General features: G+C 43.4%; 1 protein-coding gene across 17 annotated transcripts in view; it reads left to right on the forward strand.

Annotated features, from left to right (window-relative positions):
• Positions 1–18,091, forward strand: part of DYRK1A (dual specificity tyrosine phosphorylation regulated kinase 1A) — a 684,276-nt gene that overhangs the window by 417,008 nt on the left and 249,177 nt on the right. For all 17 annotated transcript variants that reach the window (XM_033950290.1, XM_033950291.1, XM_033950295.1 and 14 more), the window contains one exon: positions 16,071–16,259. In XM_033950290.1, coding sequence (XP_033806181.1) covers positions 16,071–16,259 — 189 coding nt within the window. The remainder of the gene's footprint in view (positions 1–16,070; positions 16,260–18,091) is intronic.

Below are 18,091 nucleotides of genomic sequence, written 5' to 3' on the forward strand. Positions count from 1 at the left end.
AGGGTGCTTTTCTTTTTGGAGAGGAATGGATAAGTTGGTCCACAGTTTAGTTGACTCTTAAGTGCCTTAGTTGCTGGAGAACAAATCTCAGTAGTCCAATCGGGAAGGTTCCAGTCTAGGTCATTTCTGAGAATTTTGCCAATACCGTCCTGGCAGGGTGTCTTCCTGCAGCCTCCTCTTCCAGGGGTCATTTCTTTCAGCATATGCAATCCTTTTAGGGTGCATGCCGGGGAGACTGTGACTCTTCCAGTCTCTACTCCTCTTCTTGACCTGCACAGTGTTGGTGTTTGGGTTCTTCCCCTGGTTCCTCTGGGAGCCAGTTTGAGGCACTTTTACTGGAGGTGGACCAGATCACAGCAGATCAGTGGGTCCTGGAGGTGATCTGCAATGGGTATGCTCTTGAGTTTGATCATTTCTGTCAGATCTTTTCTTCTCCTCCTCTTGTCAGTCCCTGTTTCATTAAACTCTTAAAGAGTTTGCTCAATGTCAGGGCATTAATTCTGGTGCCCCCTCAGGAGATTTGCACCAGACGATATTCCATGTACTTCGTAGTGCCCAAAAAGGGATCCTTATGCCCCATCTTGAACCTCAAGGTGGTTAATTGGGCGCTTTGAGTTCCTGCTTTTCGCATGGAGACCCTAAAGTCCTGTCTTTTGAACCTGGGTAATTCTCACTTCTCTCGACCCGATGAAGATGTACTTCCACATTCAGGAGTCTCATCAGCAGTTCCTTCATTTTGCAATTTTGGGACTGCACTTTGTTTTGTGCGCTTCCATTTGGTTTGGCCGTGGCCCCCATACCTTCTCCAAAATTATGGTAATGGTGGTAGCAAAGAGGGCATTTTGGTTTACCTGTACCTGGATGACTAGTTGATTAGAGCAAAGTCCTTTTAGGAGAGCACGCTCATCACGGCTCTCATAGTGGATTTGCTTGAAATCATTGATCTGGGTAGTCAACCTTGCTAAGAGTCAGTTGAACCCATTTTGATGCTTGGAGTATTTCAGTGTTCTCTTTGACACCAGTCTAGGGAGGGTGTTCCTTCCTGAAGCACAAGTGCAGAAATTGCAGTAACAAATTCGATCTCTGATGGGTTCTCACTGTCCCCAGGAGCAGTAATTTCTTCAGTCTTGGGCTTGATGGCAGCCTTGTTTGTTCAATGGTTATGCGCTCACATGCGTCCCCTTCAGTATGCTCTTCTTCAGATGTAGTTTCAAGTTTATTTAAAATTTCTTATACCGCCCAATCAAGCCTTCTAAGTGGTGTACAAAAACGCCAAAACAATGCGCCAATTAAAATACAATTTAACCAAAAACAAACCAGGAGAAATGACATTTTTTAAAGACATTAACAAATGGGAACAAAAGGGAAGAAGGTCTACAATTGATAGAAAGAAAGAAAACACTCGAAAGAATAACAAAGGGAGTGGAAACTAAAGCTAGAAACCTTTCTTGAATCTAAGTCGTCCTTAAAAGGACAGTTTAAGTTACAAAAGCATCAAGAAAGAGAAATGTCTTTAACTTCACCTTAAAATTGGCAAGAGTTGTTTTTTCTTTCATTATTTATCAGTTTCAAATTACAAATCAAGTATCACTTGTACAGAAAAATAAAGGTAAGCCAATAAGGCAATAATATATCACTATCATCACAAGTTACAAAAGCATCAAGGAAGAGAAATGTCTTTAACTTCACCTTAAAATTGGCAAGAGTTGTTTTTTCAAGTAAGTAATTTGGGATACTGTTCCAAAGAGAGGGGGCACTAATGGAGAAAATTGTAGTCCTCATTGTACTGATATATTTCAATGAAGGAATGGTAAGAAGGTTGTGAGCTGTAGATCTTAAGGTCCTAGTTTTATTATATGGGATAAGTAAGTTATTTATAAATTCTGTCTGTTTATTTGCTCTGGTTTTAAAAGTTAGTAGAATAATTTTATAGATGATTCTATATTCTGTTGGTAACCAGTGAGCTTTCTGTAAAAGAGGAGTAACGTCATATTTTTTTGCATTAAATATGATTTTTACTGCAGTGTTTTGTACTATTTGGAGTCTTCTTATTTCCTTTTTTTGTTATGCCTTTGAGGAGGGCATTGCAGTTATCTATGCATGAAATAATGAGGGAGTGGATTAAAATGTTCAGGGACGCAGTCCCTCGATTTGGATACACTGGTTCATCTTCACGGTCTATGTAGCTTGCTGCAGTCTGCATTGGTGGCTCCCGTCCCACAATCTAAACCAGGGAGTGAGTCTGGATCAGCCCCAGTAGACAGTTCTTCTCACAGATGCCAGTCTTCTTGACTGGGGAGCCCAGTGTCTTGGTCTTTTAGCTCAGGGCAGCTGGTCTCCAGAGGAGGCTTCGTCGTCAATTAATGTTCTGGAGACCAGAAACATTCAGTTGGCGCTGCAGCCTTCCAGTCATTTTTGGTTGGCAAAGCTGTTCTTGCTGACAGCGATGGCCTGACAGCAGTGGCCTGTGTTAATTGGCATGGGGGAACCAAGTGTCATCTGGGGGTGCAGGAGACGGTGCTTCTTATGGTTTGGGTGGAGACTCACCTCAACATCTCAGCGTCTCACATTGCGGGATTGGATAATGTCCAGGTGGAATTTTTCAGATCCTGGCAAGTCTGGGGATGAAGGCCTTCAATCTGATAGTTCGATCATGTGGTCAATCAACGATGGAACTCATGGACAGGCATTTAAACACCAAGGTGCAGATGTTTTTCAGTTGGCGCAGAGATTCTCAGGCTGAGAGGCTGGATGCTCTGGTGCAGTGTTGGCTGATGGACGATCTGATGTATGTCTTTCCTCCGTGGTGGGCATAGTTGTTCTTCGCATTGCATGTCACACAGGCCATGTGAGTGGTGGCTCCAGAATGGCCGCGTTGCCTGTGGATTGGGGATCTGGTTCATCTTTGTCGGACACTTCTAACTTAGTGCCCCATTTCCATGATCGATCCGGGTTCCTTTTGTCTTATGGCTTGGCTTTTGAGAGGGATTGTTTAATCAAGAAATGTTATTCAGATAGGGTGATCTCTACTCTTTTAGGTTCTTAGAGGTTCTTGACTTCCCATGCGTACTTGTGCATCTGGCATTTCTTTGAGGATTGGTGTTTTGCAAGGGCAGTGGTTCCCCTTTGCACATTAGTATTTCGCATCCTGGATTTTTTGCAGGATGGGCTTGTGAGGGGCCTGGCCGCATCCTCTCTGAGGGTTCAGGTTTGAGCCTTCTCATCCTTTAGAAGCCTGGTGTGTGGACGGTGGTTGTCTTCTCATTCTGATGTGATTTGTTTATAGAGGGCAGCAAATTGCTGCTTCCTCAGGTACATTCTTTGGTTCCTGTCTGGGATCTCGATCTGATCCTGTCGGTGCTGGTTGGTCCTCCTTTTGAGCATCTGAGTTCCGGCACTTTGAAAGATCTTTAAAGGCATTGTTTCTTTTGGCCATTACATCAGTGAGAGATGTGTTGGAGTTGCAGGCTTGTTGAGCTCCCTTCTTGGAGGTTTCTAGGGAGCATGTAGTTCTACAACCTGTTTCGTACTTTCTCCCTAAATTTGTTTCCCCTGTTCGTTTCCCTTCTGTTTTTTGGTGATCGGGGGGGGGGGGGGGGGGTTTCTTTCAAGCAGAATCAGTTACACAAGTTGGATGTCCGCTGAGTTCTCCAAGTCTATCTGAAAATAACTCAAGAGTTTTGGAAATCGGATCATCTTTGTGTCCTTTTAGCGGGCAATCATAAGGGACAAGGTGCTTTTTAAAGCTTCCATTGCATGCTGGATTAAGGAAACTATCACTTCAGCGTATCTTCAGAAAAAGTCAGCTCCTACGAGAGGTCAGGCAGCATCCTGGGTGGAAAGTTCTCATGTGCTCCCGGTGGATATTTGTAGGGCAGCAGTCTGGTCTTCTCTGCATTCCTTTGTGCATCCCCACTGGGTTGTCATCCAGGCATGTTGAGATGCTGTTTTTGGTGAGTGAGTTCTTATTGCTGCCCTTTGCGGTTCCTATCAATGATGAGTACTGCTTTGGTGTGTCCTATCTGTCTGTGCCAGTCTGGAGGAACGCTAAAGAAGAAGAAATTAAGTCTTACCTTCTAATTTTCTTTCTTTTAGTCCCTCCAGACTAGCACAGAATCCACCTAGCGTTTTTTCTTGCTGATACAAAGTCATTTTTTTCCGCAGGATTTCTAAATGTCGATTTATTTTTTATTTTTGTCTTTTTACTTTTCTTTTTCATGAGGAGTGTGTTTACTGTGAAGTAGCAGCATTTGGTTTGTTTGGTTTATCTGGTTAACTTTGGGGTCATGTTGGTTGCCTGTTCCAATTCTTTTTCTAAGAATTGTCTTCCAATTTACCAAAAGGAAATTTTTTTTTTTTAGTTCCTGTTCCTACATTTCATCAGTTAATAGAGTTCCTGCTTGGCTATTCATTAGACTGATTCTAAGAGGGACTGCACAGCCCACTTGTACTGCTGATAGAATTCAGTGTGTTCTTGGTCTCCACATGCTGGTAGAGGAGCTTAAACCCCTCTGTCGGCTGATCTGGAGGAACTAAAAGAAAGAAAATTAGCAGGTAAGACCTAATTTCTCCTTATCAGCTAGTACTACACTATTAGATTCTGGATGCCGAAGCAGAAGAAAGTGGAGCCAGCCACTTCAATCAAAGATATATATGCTGCAAAGATCATGAAGGCCAAAAGATCACTGAGCTAGTGATGGGAAAATCACTGGAGATCTTAAAGGTAACACCTTCCAGACAAAATTCACCGGTTTCCACCTTGCAACCCACTGAAGATGGATGGCATCAAATCATAACTGAAATTAGTTGCCCAAAGGCAGAGATTGCTGAGGTGGTGCTGACCAAATTGGAAGAGTGTTTTAAAGCTATTAATCCTCAATAGGCTACAAAAACCACTTAGCTGGCAGGAATACTCCTGCTTGCAGCTCGGGAAATCCCTCCAACCGCTAGAAAGGGAATCTCCGAAAGTATAGGCCGAGCATCCATCCACATTTTTCAATCCTTCCAAGTGGTCTGGTCACCCTGGAATATCCTGGTTTTGCCAGTGCACTGGTCCCCACAGACCTTCCTGCCACCATGAAGTCACTCTGTCCAGTTTGTTTTATATTTACTGCTTAGTAGCTTCATTTGCATACCCCCCTAGTCCTAGTATTTTTGGAAAGTGTAAACAAATGAGTCATATCTACCCGTTCCACTCCACTTAGTATTTTTATTGACCCCCTATCATATCATACGTCCCATCCCTTTTATCATTTTCATCACCCTTCTCTGTACCTTTTCTAATTCAGCTCTATCTTTTATGAGATATAGCAACGAGAATTGCACGCAGTATTCAAGGTGCAGCTGTACCATAGAGCAATGCAAAAGTATTATAAGACTTTTTTCTTTGTTTTCCATTCCTTTCCTGATAATTCCTAACATTGTTTGCACTCTTAGCCACCGCTGCTCATTTCAACGTATTCTCAACAATGACACCTAGATTCTTTTCCTGGGCAGCAACTCCTAATGTGGAACCCTGTATCATGCAGCCATAGTTTGGGTTCCTCTTTCCCTCTTTCTGAACGTGAACTCGCAGGCTTTGAGCATGCTCAGATGCTCAAGGCCCAGCAGACAAGGAGGCCGAGCTTCAAGAGTGCCCAGATGAGGGTAAGAAGCGGCGGGGGGGGGGGGGGGTGTGCCCAATTGTGTCGGGGGGGGATGTTGGATCGTGTCGGGGGGGGGGGGGGGTTCGGATCGTGTCGGGGGGGGGGGTGCCGGTTTGAGGCAGGGGGGGGGGGGCCGGATTGCAGGGGGGGGCCTTCGAGGGGAGCAATGCCGGTTCTCGGGGAGGGGGGGGGGGGAACGCATCAAAGCGAGTTTCCATTATTTTCTATGGGGAAACTCGCTTTGATAAACAAGCATTTTGGATTACGAGCATGCTCCTGGAACGGATTATACTCGTAATCCAAGGTACTACTGTACTTGATAAACTAAAAATATGTAATAACAACATATAATAAAAGCCTATGAAGGCGATCTTCTGATAACAACATATAATACATTTCCAACATCAAAAATCAGAGATAGAAAATAGAAAGAATGAAAGAAGATAAAAAATTAAAAATAAAATAAAACAAATTTAAGAGATAGAAGTGTCTCTGAAGCGGCCTGATAGCAAACAGTCATATTTTAGTGCGGGTCTTAATACAACTCCCGGCATAGCACACTTCACAGATCCGTCACTGGCAGAGCTTGAGAGCATCAAAGAATTTAACATTTCTAAAACATATCCACTAAAACTGTTATATGAAATAAATAAACCCAAATCAACACAAATCAGTACAAATTAATACAAATTAAGGCAGATTGTGATCCCCTTCCATTATTCAATTTGGGAGAGCCATTTGAAAAATATGTGCTTTTAGATGTCTTACAATTTTGAAATGATTTTTCCTTCCTTAACTCTACTGGTAAATTGTTCCACAATATTGTAACCAAGTAAAAAAAAATGCACCATTTCTGGTTGAGGCAAGGTAAGCCTTTGAAATATGGGGAACAGTTACTCTATTGTCATTTAAAGATCTCAACGAGTGACTAGGTGTGTAAAATAGCACTAGATTAGAGATATATAATGGTTGTAACTCAAATAATGCCCTATGTGCCATCATCAGGATTTTAAATTGAATTCTAAATTACATTGGTAACCAATGGAATTTCAAATACAGTAGAACCTTGGTTTACGAGCATAATTCGTTCCCACCTCCCCACACCACCCCGAGGCCAGCGGCGCTGCTCCACCTTAACCCCCCCCAACGCGATTCGACATTCCCCCCCCCCCCAACCGCGATCTGGCATCCCCCACGCACCTAGACACCCCCCAAACACATTGACTTACCCCCATCAGGCACCAGCACCAACACACAGGACATGCCGGTGCCCGAAGATCTGCTATCTTCCTTTTGCTGGGCCTTGAGCATCTGCACATGCTCAAGGCCTTCTAGTCTCACTCTCTACGGCAAGAAGGCCTTGAGCATGCGCAGATGCTCAAGACCCAGCAAAAGGAAGACGGCAGATCTTCAGGCACCGACACCAGCATGTCCTGCGCGTTGGTGCTGGTGCTGGTACCAGATGGGGGTAAGCCAATGTGTTTGGGTGGGTGGGGGATGCCCGATCGCGGGGGTGATGCCGGTTCGCGGGGAGGAGGGAGGCACTCGTAAATCAAGTCAAGCTCGGTTTCCGAGGTGCCGATTTTGCAAATATTTTGCTCGTTTTGCAAAACACTCGCAAACCGGTGTACTCGTAAACCGAGGTTTGACTGTATAATGGAGTTACATGATCATAGATGTGTGCATGACCTAAGAGCCAAATTGCCGCATTTTGTACTGTTTGTAAACGTTTCAGTTGCCCTATTGTTATTCCCGCATATATCAAGTTGCCATAATCCAATTTAGATAGAACAAAAGCATGAATTAAAGTATGTAACAATTTCTCATCCAGGAAATCTCAAATAGCTCTAAGTTGTCTTAATGCCCCAGATCCTTTCGCAACTGTAGATGAAACCTGCTTCTCAAAATTCAAATGACAGTCAATTATAATTCCCAAATACTTAAAACTATCTATTATCTCTATATGCTGATGGTGTAGTGAAAGATGTGGTGTTACCTTGTCATCGAAATACAACATGCTACTGTTTTTGACATATTCAATACTAGTCCATGTTCCCCCAACCATTCTTTTATCCTATCCAAACCATCCAAAAGAGGGCTCAGATCCAATGTTGAAGGGGATAAATCATATACCAACAAAATATCATCTGCATAGATATATGTACTGATTCCTAATTTCTGAATTCGTCTTGCAAGAGGACTCAAAATAATTAAACGGAATAGGTAAAAGTGCTGAGCCTTCTGGTATCCTACAGTCCAATAATCTTATCACTGGATGTTGACCCATCCATAACTACTCTTTAAAAGTACGATCCCAGAGAAAGGCTGCAAACCAATCCCAAACCACTCCTATCTCATGGAGCAATCTCAATAAAAGTTCATGGTCAACTAGAAACATAGAAATAGACGGCAGATAAGGGCCACGGCCCATCTAGCCTGCCCACCCCAAGGACCCTCCCCTACCTTTCTCTGTGAATAGATCCCACGTGTCTATACCATTTGGCCTTAAAATCAGGCACGCTGCTGGCCTCAATAACCTGAAGTGGAAGACTATTCCAGCGATCAACCACCCTTTCAAATGCTGAGCTTAGATCTAAAGATATTACAATTGTGAAGTTTCCGTGATCCAAGATAGCGTGGACTTCACTAAGGAAACCTGCTAAAACTGCCTCAGTACTGTGTATAGTTCAAAATCTTGCCTGTCTTGGATGTAAAACCTTTGTTGACTCGATATAAGAGACCAATTGCTCTAAAACTATCTGCTCTGCCAGATTTGCTAAAAAGCAAAGATTTGAAACTGGCCTATAACTATACGGATTAAATATATCTAGATCTTTGTTCTTCAAAATAGGTTTAATAACTGCTTTTTTCCAGCATACTGGGACCTCACCCTTAAACTGTTATGTATCATATTTAAAGCCAAAGCCGATAGCCATTGTGATAGGATAGGATCTAACTCACAAAAAGTAACATGCATTTTACTCAAAAGTTTCTCTAGTTTTGTCAACATAAGCAGTTGAAAAGTTGAACAGTTTGATTTTCCTATTGTTATACTATCCTCTTGATCCATTCCTATCTAACTCAACACTATTTTGATGTTCCATTTTTTTCCCTTAACCGTAAAAGTAAAATTTTTGAGAGAAAAAAATCAGTTAGCACATCTGCCTCTGGCATTATTCTAGTTCTATTATTAGACTCACCCTTTTTTAAAGCTGATACTATAGAAAATAGTTGTTTAGTTGGAATTCTTTCATCTTTTATTTTCCGTAGAAAATAATCTTGTTTTGCTTTCTTTATCTCCCTATTAAAAATGCTTTGGATATTCCGACCTAAAGCTGAACTATTTATTTTCTTTTTCTAAATTCTTTCTGCCCTTAACTGTCTCCTAAGTAACCGCAATCCCTTATGAAACCATTTATTTTGAGTCTTTGGTTTTCTCTCTCAGTGGTGCTAGTTCATCTAATACTTCCTGTAAAACCTTATTCCAAATATCCATCTGATCCTCTAATATAGCTTCCAGAAAATCTGAGGGAAACTTAAGGAAAAAATGGGATATCTCATTTAATTGAATAGAATGCAATGATCTACAATATCTTATCTTTGCTGACCCACTATTCTTATCAACTTGATTACCCACATTATATTCCAACTGACTGCATAATGTGGAGAATCTTTGAGTATTGGTGTGTACTGGGAGCGGTGTTTCCCCTTTTGGTTTCTGTTGCTCAAATCCTGGCGTTCCTCCAGTTGGGTCTAGATAAGGGTCTAGCGCTGGTTTTACTGAAGTTTCATGAAGCAGCTTTATCCTCCTTCAAGGCGTCAGATGTAATGGATGACTTTGGCTCATCCAGATATCATCCAGTTCTTGAAGGGGACCTTTGACCTCCTCAGGCCGGTTTTATCCAGACTGGAGTCTCAATTTGGTGTTTTATGCCTTGCAAAAGTCTCCCTTTAAGCCTTTGAGAAAAGCTTCACTCAGGCATCTGACTCCAAAAACAGTCTTCCTAGTGGCAATTTTGTCTGGTCGTAGTATTTGAGCTCCTGGCCTTGTCTTGTGAAGACCCATTTCTACGCTTTACAGAGGTGCAGGAGTGTCTCTTAGGATGGTTCCCTCCTTTCTTCCCAAGGTAGTTTTGGAGTTCCACCTTAATCGGTGCAGCTATGCTGCACTTCTTTTTGACAGGAGGTCTCCGATGACCAGTTCGAAAGCCTGTGGTTACTGAATGTACTTCGTATGCTTCTCAGATACTTAGAGGTTTCCAATGAGTTTTATAGGCGTCATCAGTTGTTTATCCTAAGGGGCAATCAATGTCGGGAGCTGGCGGCATCTAGACCCTCAATAGCAAGGTGGCTGTAGAAGTCTGTTGCCTCAACCTGCTTGCTGTCAGGAAAGCAGCCTCCAGGACTATTGAGGGCCCGTTTGACCAGACCTCTCGTGGTGTCCTGGGTGCAAGCAGCTCTCTTGGTGCTGGTGGATATTTGTCCAGCATTACTGGGTTGTGGTGGCATGCTCAGACACTAGGTTTGGTGTGTCAGTGTTTTGGGTTGCAGGTCCATAAGAACATAAGAAGTTGCCTCCGCTGAGGCAGACCAGAGATCCATTTTGCCTAGCGGTCCGCACCCGCGGCGGCCCATCAGGCCTAATTGCCTGAACAGTGTCCCTGACTATTCAGTTTCTCTTCCTTAATGCGGTCTTCTTTTGAACATATCACTGGTCTGGAATAGTGGGAAGGACACTATGGAAGAAGAAATTAGGTCTTACCTGATCATTTTCTTTCCATTAATCCTTCCAATTATTCTGGAGAGCTTCCCTTTTTTTGTTTCTGTGGTTGGAATTATGCTTTGGCAATGCTATGAATTTCTTCCTCTTTTGGATTGTTGCTCTGCCTGACCTCGTGGCCAAGCAAACTATAATAAATGTTTGAAGGAGTGAATTGTTTAGAGTATGTGCAGTTTAAGGAAGGCTGAAGGAGTGGCTAGTTTCTTGTTTTCTTTCTTTCCCTCTGTCTACATCAGTGTTTCTCAACCTTTTCAAGCCAGATACCCCGTAAGCCTAACAAATACCAACCGAGTACCCCCGGCCAAACTCTGCCCCAAACCCACCCCAGACCTGCCCAAACTCTGCCCCTGTCTCCACCCCCATAATAATAATATTATAATACAATTTCTTCCATCCATTTTTCATATACACACAATATAATCTTAATACATAATGGTAACCACAAAATTTAAAAAACACAAAGTGCACACTATGCAGAGAAAATGTTAATTATCATTTATGTTTTGAGGTATTTTCAGAGATATCAAGGCAGATGACTTTAATATATGCAATGTCACCTCAGTAACAACTATAGAAAAATAGACAAATATAGTGCAAAATATAGACACAAATTCTCAAAACAGACACATTTTGATCACTAAATTGAAAATAAAATCATTTTTCTTACTTTTGGTGATTTCATGAGTCTCTGGTTGCACATCCTTCTGACTGTGCATTCTTTCTTTCTTTACTCAGACCCAACAGTTGTCTTTTTCTATTCCCTCCCTCCATCCTATGTCCTTAGTGCCTCCTTCCTATATCCTTAGTGCCTCCTTCCTATATATTTAGTGCCTCCTTCCTGTCCTCAGTGCCCCCAGTGCTTCCTTCCTATGTCCTTAGTGCCTTCCTCCCGCCTCCCGAAGCCTGCCTGCCCCCCCCAAGCTGACCCGCCGCCACCCGTCACGCACTAGCTGCATTTAATTACTTCCCACCCTCCCCCCGAAGCCGTGCCGAAGCCTGCCTGCCCACAAGCCAACCCACCACCAATTCCTCCTCCCCCCTCCCTGTCCGCTGCCCGCACATCCGCTCCCTTCCTGCTTGCCCGCTACATTTATTTACAGTCCCGCTGGTGCCGCAACGAAGGGAAGGGCCAAGTGTGTGCCCACAAGCCTTCCCCCCCCCCCCCCCGACGTCAATTCTGATGTCGAAGAGAAGGTTCGGGATTGGCTGGCCCGTACCTTCTCTCCAATGTCAGAATTGATGTCGGATGGGGGGGGGGGGAAGGCTTGTGGGCATGTGCCTGGCTCTTCCCTTCCCTTCGTTGTGGCACCAGCAAGACTGTAAGTAAATGTAGCGGGTGAGCGGTGGCGGCAAGCAGACGAGGGATGGGCGGATGGGCAGTGAGTGGAGGGGTGGGCAGTCAGCCCGCGTACACGCAAAGAGCGGCCTGCGTACTCCCTGAGGTACACATACCATGCATTGAGAAACCCTGGTCTACATTACTAAGAGCTGCGAGGATGGTTAGGACTTGTATCTCTTGGCTCTTCAAGTGTGTTTGTGTTCTGCTAGTTGACGGTCATAACTATCCCACTGATCTGAAATAGTGTGAAGGACTAATGGAAAGAAAATGATCAGGTAAGGCCTAATTTCTCCTTAAACTGTGTTCCTTTGGTTAAGTTGATTAGGACTCTCTAGATACCTGGAGAAGTCTTAACCTTACCTGGAGTAGCAGAATATTTATTATTTATTTATTTAAAAACATTTCTATACCGTTTTATATCAAAACGGTTTACAAAATGGTTACATACATAAAATGTTAAAACAAATCAGGACAAGTGGAAACAGACAGAATTAATTCTTACGACAATAAAGATCTTTACTCAGAAAAATGCATCAACAAATAATAGCATTTTTAACAGTTTTCTAAATGAACTATTACTGCATTTCCAAATTTGGCCAACAAGGGTATTCCATAATTTTATCTCTGGACATTACCAGCACAATTCAGGCTAATTGTCCAATCCCTAGTCTTAGGTCTACTGGACTATTGCAATTCCCTCTATCTACCTTGTCCTGCCAACATGATAAAACAACTTCAGACTATACAAAACACTGCTCTCAGACTGATCTACTCCCTGAGAAAATATGGATCATATTACAACTGCCTTCCTAGACTCTCACTGGCTACCTATGCAAGCACGAATTCAATTCAAATTCTACTGTCTATTATTCAAAGCATTAAACGGCTCTGCCCCCCCCCCCCTATCTAAACAACCGCCTAAACCAGATCCTCGCCTCAAGACAAAGAAGAACTCTGAATCCTTTTGCCTTCCCTCCACTCAAGGGCACTCAGCGCAAAAAGATGTTTGATAACCTTCTGGCGACGCAAGCAGCAAAACTTAACCACTCCATTTCCAACCTGTTGACGGCAACGGGTGACTTCAAAACTTTTCGAAAAGAAATCAAAACCCTACTTTTTCAAAAATATTTATCCAGATATCTTAACCCAACCCTTCCCCCTCCTCTTAGATAAATTCTCCCCCAAAACCTCCACTTAAATAATCTCTTCCTCCCCAAAACACCAACCAAGTATTCAGATCCCTGAAATGTAACGTAATCTTATTTGTACTCTAACTGTAATCTATTTGTTATATCACACAGTAACATACAGTCAATTTAATATCCAATTTGCAAGTTCTTCCGGAATTAATCCAGATACCTCTCCTCCCTTGTAACCAAAAAAAAAAAAACCAACCCAAAACTGTTGTAACTTCACTGGAAATGTCCAGTTAGCTCTTTTGTAATCCACCTTGAACTGCAAGGTATAGGTGGAATAGAAGTCTGTAATGTAATGTAATGCAATTTTGGGTTGACATTTGTTTTCAACAATGCAGAATTTTCTGAATGCAGTGGTCTTGTTGTTGATAACTAGACATCTTACTCTTAAAAAATTCTGGAATTATGCCACTCTTAAACAATTCTGGAATTATGTCATATAGAAACTAGTGACTGATCATAATTGCTTTGTATTGGATTCTAAATACAACTGGCAACCAATGCAGTTGTCGAAGATATGGCATAATGTGCTCATATCTTGATGATCCTGTTATCAATCTAGCTGCAGCGTTCTGTACCAACAGAGGCAATAATCTGCTTTACAGCAGACCAACAAAAACCATGAAGCAGATCAAATATAGGATGAAAAGAAGTGTGATATTTTTTTTTTTTTTTTACAACCAATGTGGCCACATTTAACCCATGGACTGTGTCAGGGGTATCTACCAAAGGGAATTTGTAAATTAATGATTTTCCCTTTTATAAACACTTTTTGTCAGATCCACAATTTGGCTTCAAACCCACAGAGTCTCCTTCCCTGACATAGCCTGTGAGTGAAACATTTGATCTGCTTCGTGGTTTTTGTTGATTAAAAATTATGGTACTGCCCAGATTTCTTTTCCTTTATAATCAGTTACATATCACAGTACCCAGAAGTACCTTCTACAAGTATGGTGTTATGCTAAGGAAATTTATCTGATGAGGTAAAGAAAAAAAAGTTAGTCTTCCAAAGGCTTGCAGCTAGTAGGAGAGATTGTGGCCTAAATTTCCCTAGTTTATGGCATTATTATAAGGCAGCGGTTAAAGCTCATTATGCAGAAAAAAATTGGGTGTGTCTTGAAAAGTTTTTGTACTCCAGATCCTTTTGTGATATTCTCTCAGTGAGGGTTGTTTGTTGAGGGATGGGGAACTGTGTTTACGAGTGCATAGTCACATCTTTTTAGGGCAAATTCAAACCCTTTGCAGGACCACATTTTGAATTTGTAGGTACTTGGAGGGCCTCAGAAAAATAGTTAATGTCTTATTAAAGAAATGACAATTTTGCATGAGGTAAACTCTTTATAGTTTATAAATCTTTCCTTTTAGCTAAGTCTTAATAATAAGATTGTAATTTATAGCTAAAGATGATAAACATACAGAGGGCCTCAAAATAGTAGCTAGCGGGCCGCATGTGGCCCTTAGGCCACGAGTTTGAGACCACTGTTTTAGGGGAACTTCATCACCAGCAGGTGACATTGAACACATTATTGGGCATCTCAAGCACTATATTGCCATTTAGTTTGTTCTCTTTTCCTTGACTTGCTTCAGTGCTTTGAGAAAAGATCTTGAATGCTTAGATATAATATATTGTAAAGATTTGTGTCCAGAGCAATCTTTTCTGTTGCATCAGCAGCTATATAAGGTATTTTAGGGTGGAAAATCCCTTTTCTTTCAATATGTTAAACTTTGCAACCTGTACAGTTTAATATAACTTGGTCGATAAAAAGCATTTAAGATATGAGTCGCTGCTGACAAAGATCTGAAGTGTTTACAAGATACGGTGGGGGTGGAATTGAGAGAAACAGTACCTGATTACCTAGGGTAGGAGAGGGGGAAATGCTGGGAATCTTCAGTTGGTGGGGCTGGAGATCTCCCACCAGCCCACATTGCAGTTGTGTTGCTGCTGGATAAGCCTATGGCCATCTGAGCCCACACATTATGCAGTCACAGGTTCTAAGCTACAGTTTCAGCCCCAAGAAGGATCTACTGCCTTTTGAATGGATATTTATTATCAATACCATTTTTTTTTTGTATTTTATATTGACTAATTGAGAGCTATAGTTTGTTCCCTTTATTGTTTGGGGGAGAATCAATGCCACTGAATTTGAATGTCTGTATCCTCTATAATAAAACCCTAAGGGCGCATGCGCTCTTAGGGTTTTGTGATCCCTGCCACCGTGCTGTGTCTGTCCGTGCCAAATTCGATTTCTGGTGTATGGGGTGGCTTGCGATGGCGATTTCAGCAGCAGTTTGACTCTTGCGCTGCCGGGACGCCTCTTCACACCCCCCAACCAGCAAACGCAGCAGCCGTGAGTAGGCTGGCCCACTTTGAAAATGCGAGGTGGGCCGGCCTAGCAAAAGCCCCATGGTTGCCCGGGCTAGTGGATGCTGGACAGGGGGAGCAGGGAAAGGAGAAGGCCTACTGCTGGACAGGGGGGTAAGAGGTGCTGCTGGACAGGGAGGGGATAAGAGGGTGCTGCTGGACAGGGGGGAGGAAAAGGAAGGCAGAAGGCCTACTGCTGGACAGGGGGAGCTGGGAAGAGATGCTGCTGGACAGGGGGGTAAAAGGAAGGGAGAAGGCCTACTGTTGGACAGGGGGCATAAAAGGAAGGGAGAAGGGCTGCTGCAGGACAGGGGGAAGGTAAAACAAAGGGAGAAGGGCTGCTTCTGGACAGGGGGAGCAGGGAAGTGGTGCTGCTGGATGGGGGGAGGTAAAAGGAAGGGAGAAGGGCTACTGCTGGACAGGGGGAGCAGGCAAGGGGTGGTGGTGGACAGCTGAGGAAAGAGATAGAAAAAAAGAAAGAAAGAAAGACAGACAGAAAGCAGCCAAGGAGAGAGAGGGAGAGAGAGAAAGAAAGAAAGAAACACAGACACACACATCTATTCTAGCATCCGTTAATGTAATGGGCTTAAAGACTAGTATACTATATAGTGACCATTGAATCTGACTAGTACTAACATCTCTCTCCAATCTTAAATGATACATAGAAGTGAAAATTGGGTTCAACAGTAAACTTTTAATTTTATAATAAATATTTTCTACACAGTAGTTATGTGTGTGCTTTTTGCAGGTTTACTATGCAAAAAAGAAGAGGCGGCACCAACAAGGCCAGGGGGATGATTCCAGTCATAAAAAGGAGCGGAAGGTTTATAATGATGGTTATGATGATGATAACTATGACTACATTGTAAAAAATGGAGAAAAGTGGATGGATCGTTATGAAATTGACTCTTTAATAGGCAAAGGTTCGTTTGGACAGGTGAGGAAGTTGAAAAAAATATTTTAAATTCCCAGTGCTGGTAACAAACAATTTGGAATGATTTAACTGACAACAAGCATGAGATTAAGGTTTCCCATTCTGATTTTTATTTTATTTGAGTAAAATGTACTGATCACGTTTGGAAAAATCTCTAGTCACTCTTATGAATCTTCATTAATCACGGCACTCTATTCAGGGATCACATTTGGTTTCATTTAAAGTGTAAATAAATAGTTCTGTAACTAAAGCGCGCAGATCAATGGCATGCTGACACCTGTGCGCAGGACGAGTGTGTGCCACAGTTTCCAGCACTTTTACGGCTTACCAGAAGCGTTTTAAAGGGGGGGTGGAACCCCCCAAGTACACTTGTAAGTGGTCGTGCTCCTGTTCGGGGGTTGGGAAGGGGAACCCCCAATTCACTGAAAACTTCCGTTCTCTCACTGTTATGGAGTTTTCAGTGTATTGGGGGCTCCCCTCCAGAACCCCCCCCCCCCCCCCAGTGGTAGCGCGAGCATTTATATGTATAGTGGGGGGAACTCACACACACCCCTCAAAACGCTCCCGGTAAGCCGTAAAAGCACTGGAAATGGCAGCGTGCAGGTGTCGGCACGCCATTGACCTGTGCACGATTGATGTGCCACCAAATAAATACAGCATAGATCAGGGGTGCCCAACACGTCGATCGCGATCGACCAGTAGCTCAGGAAGGCAACGTGAGTCGATCGCGGAGCCCATCCCGGGCTCCGTGATAGACTCGTGTTGCCGTCCTGATCTACCGGGCCGATCAGCCTTCCTCTCCAGTGTTCTCTCTAGGGCCTTTTAGCTGGGCGGTCCGCCCAGCTGTCATCTGCTGCTGACGCCCTGCTGAACATTAAAAAAAAACAAAAAAAACCGGCTTGGAGATTTCAGCCCGTAGCGAACTTATGCTCCATGGCTCTAACGTGTGCGTGCCAGCTTCCCTTCTCTTCACTCCGAAACTGGAAGTTATGTCCGGGGGGGGGGGGGGGGGGGGAGAAGGGAAGCCGGCACGCACATGTTGAGAGCCCTGAAGCAAGCGTTCGCTATGGGCTAAGGCGGGAGACAGGTTAGTGAAGCATTTGATTTTCTTGCTGCCGGGTCCTGCCTACTTTCTGTTTCCGCGAAGGCAGGACCCGGCAGAATTTCCCCCAATAGATCGATCGCGATCTTGGGCCAATCAGCCTTCCTCTCTCCGACGGCAGAATTGACGTCGGGGAGAGAAATGCTGGTCGGCCGAAACAGGGAGAGCTTGGGTCAGCGTCGGCTTTCGGGCCTGTTATTGGTGGCGGTTTGGGGCCTGTTATTGGTGGCGGTTTGTGTCCTGGTTCCCGATGGCAGTGGCTTGGGGGAGGACAGGGAGAAAGAAAGAAAAAGGGCAGGCAGAGAGACAGAAGGAAAGAAGAGAAATAGAAAAAAAAGAAAAGGCAGGGAGAGAGGAAGGAAAAGTTGGGGGAGGGAACGAGGTCTGGAGGAGAGGAAGCATACAGGCTAAAAGAAGGGAAGAAAGATTGGATGCACAGTCAGAAGAAGAAAGTGCAACCAGAGACTCATGAAATCACCAGACAAGGTAGGAAAAATGATTTTATTTTAAATTTAGTGATCAAAATGTATCTGAATTTATATCTGCTGTCTATATTTTACACTAAGGTCCCCTTTTACTAAACCGCAATAGAGTTTTTTAGCGCAGGGAGCCTATGAGCGTCGAGAGCAGCGCTGGGCATTCAGCGCAGCTCCCTGCGCTCTAAAAACTGCTATCGTGGTTTAGTAAAAAGGGAGGGGGGTATATTTGTCTATTTTTGTATGGGTGATAGTGC

Source organism: Geotrypetes seraphini, chromosome 6, assembly GCF_902459505.1.
Source record: "Geotrypetes seraphini chromosome 6, aGeoSer1.1, whole genome shotgun sequence".
In the NCBI taxonomy this organism is placed as follows: Eukaryota; Metazoa; Chordata; class Amphibia; order Gymnophiona; family Dermophiidae; genus Geotrypetes; species Geotrypetes seraphini.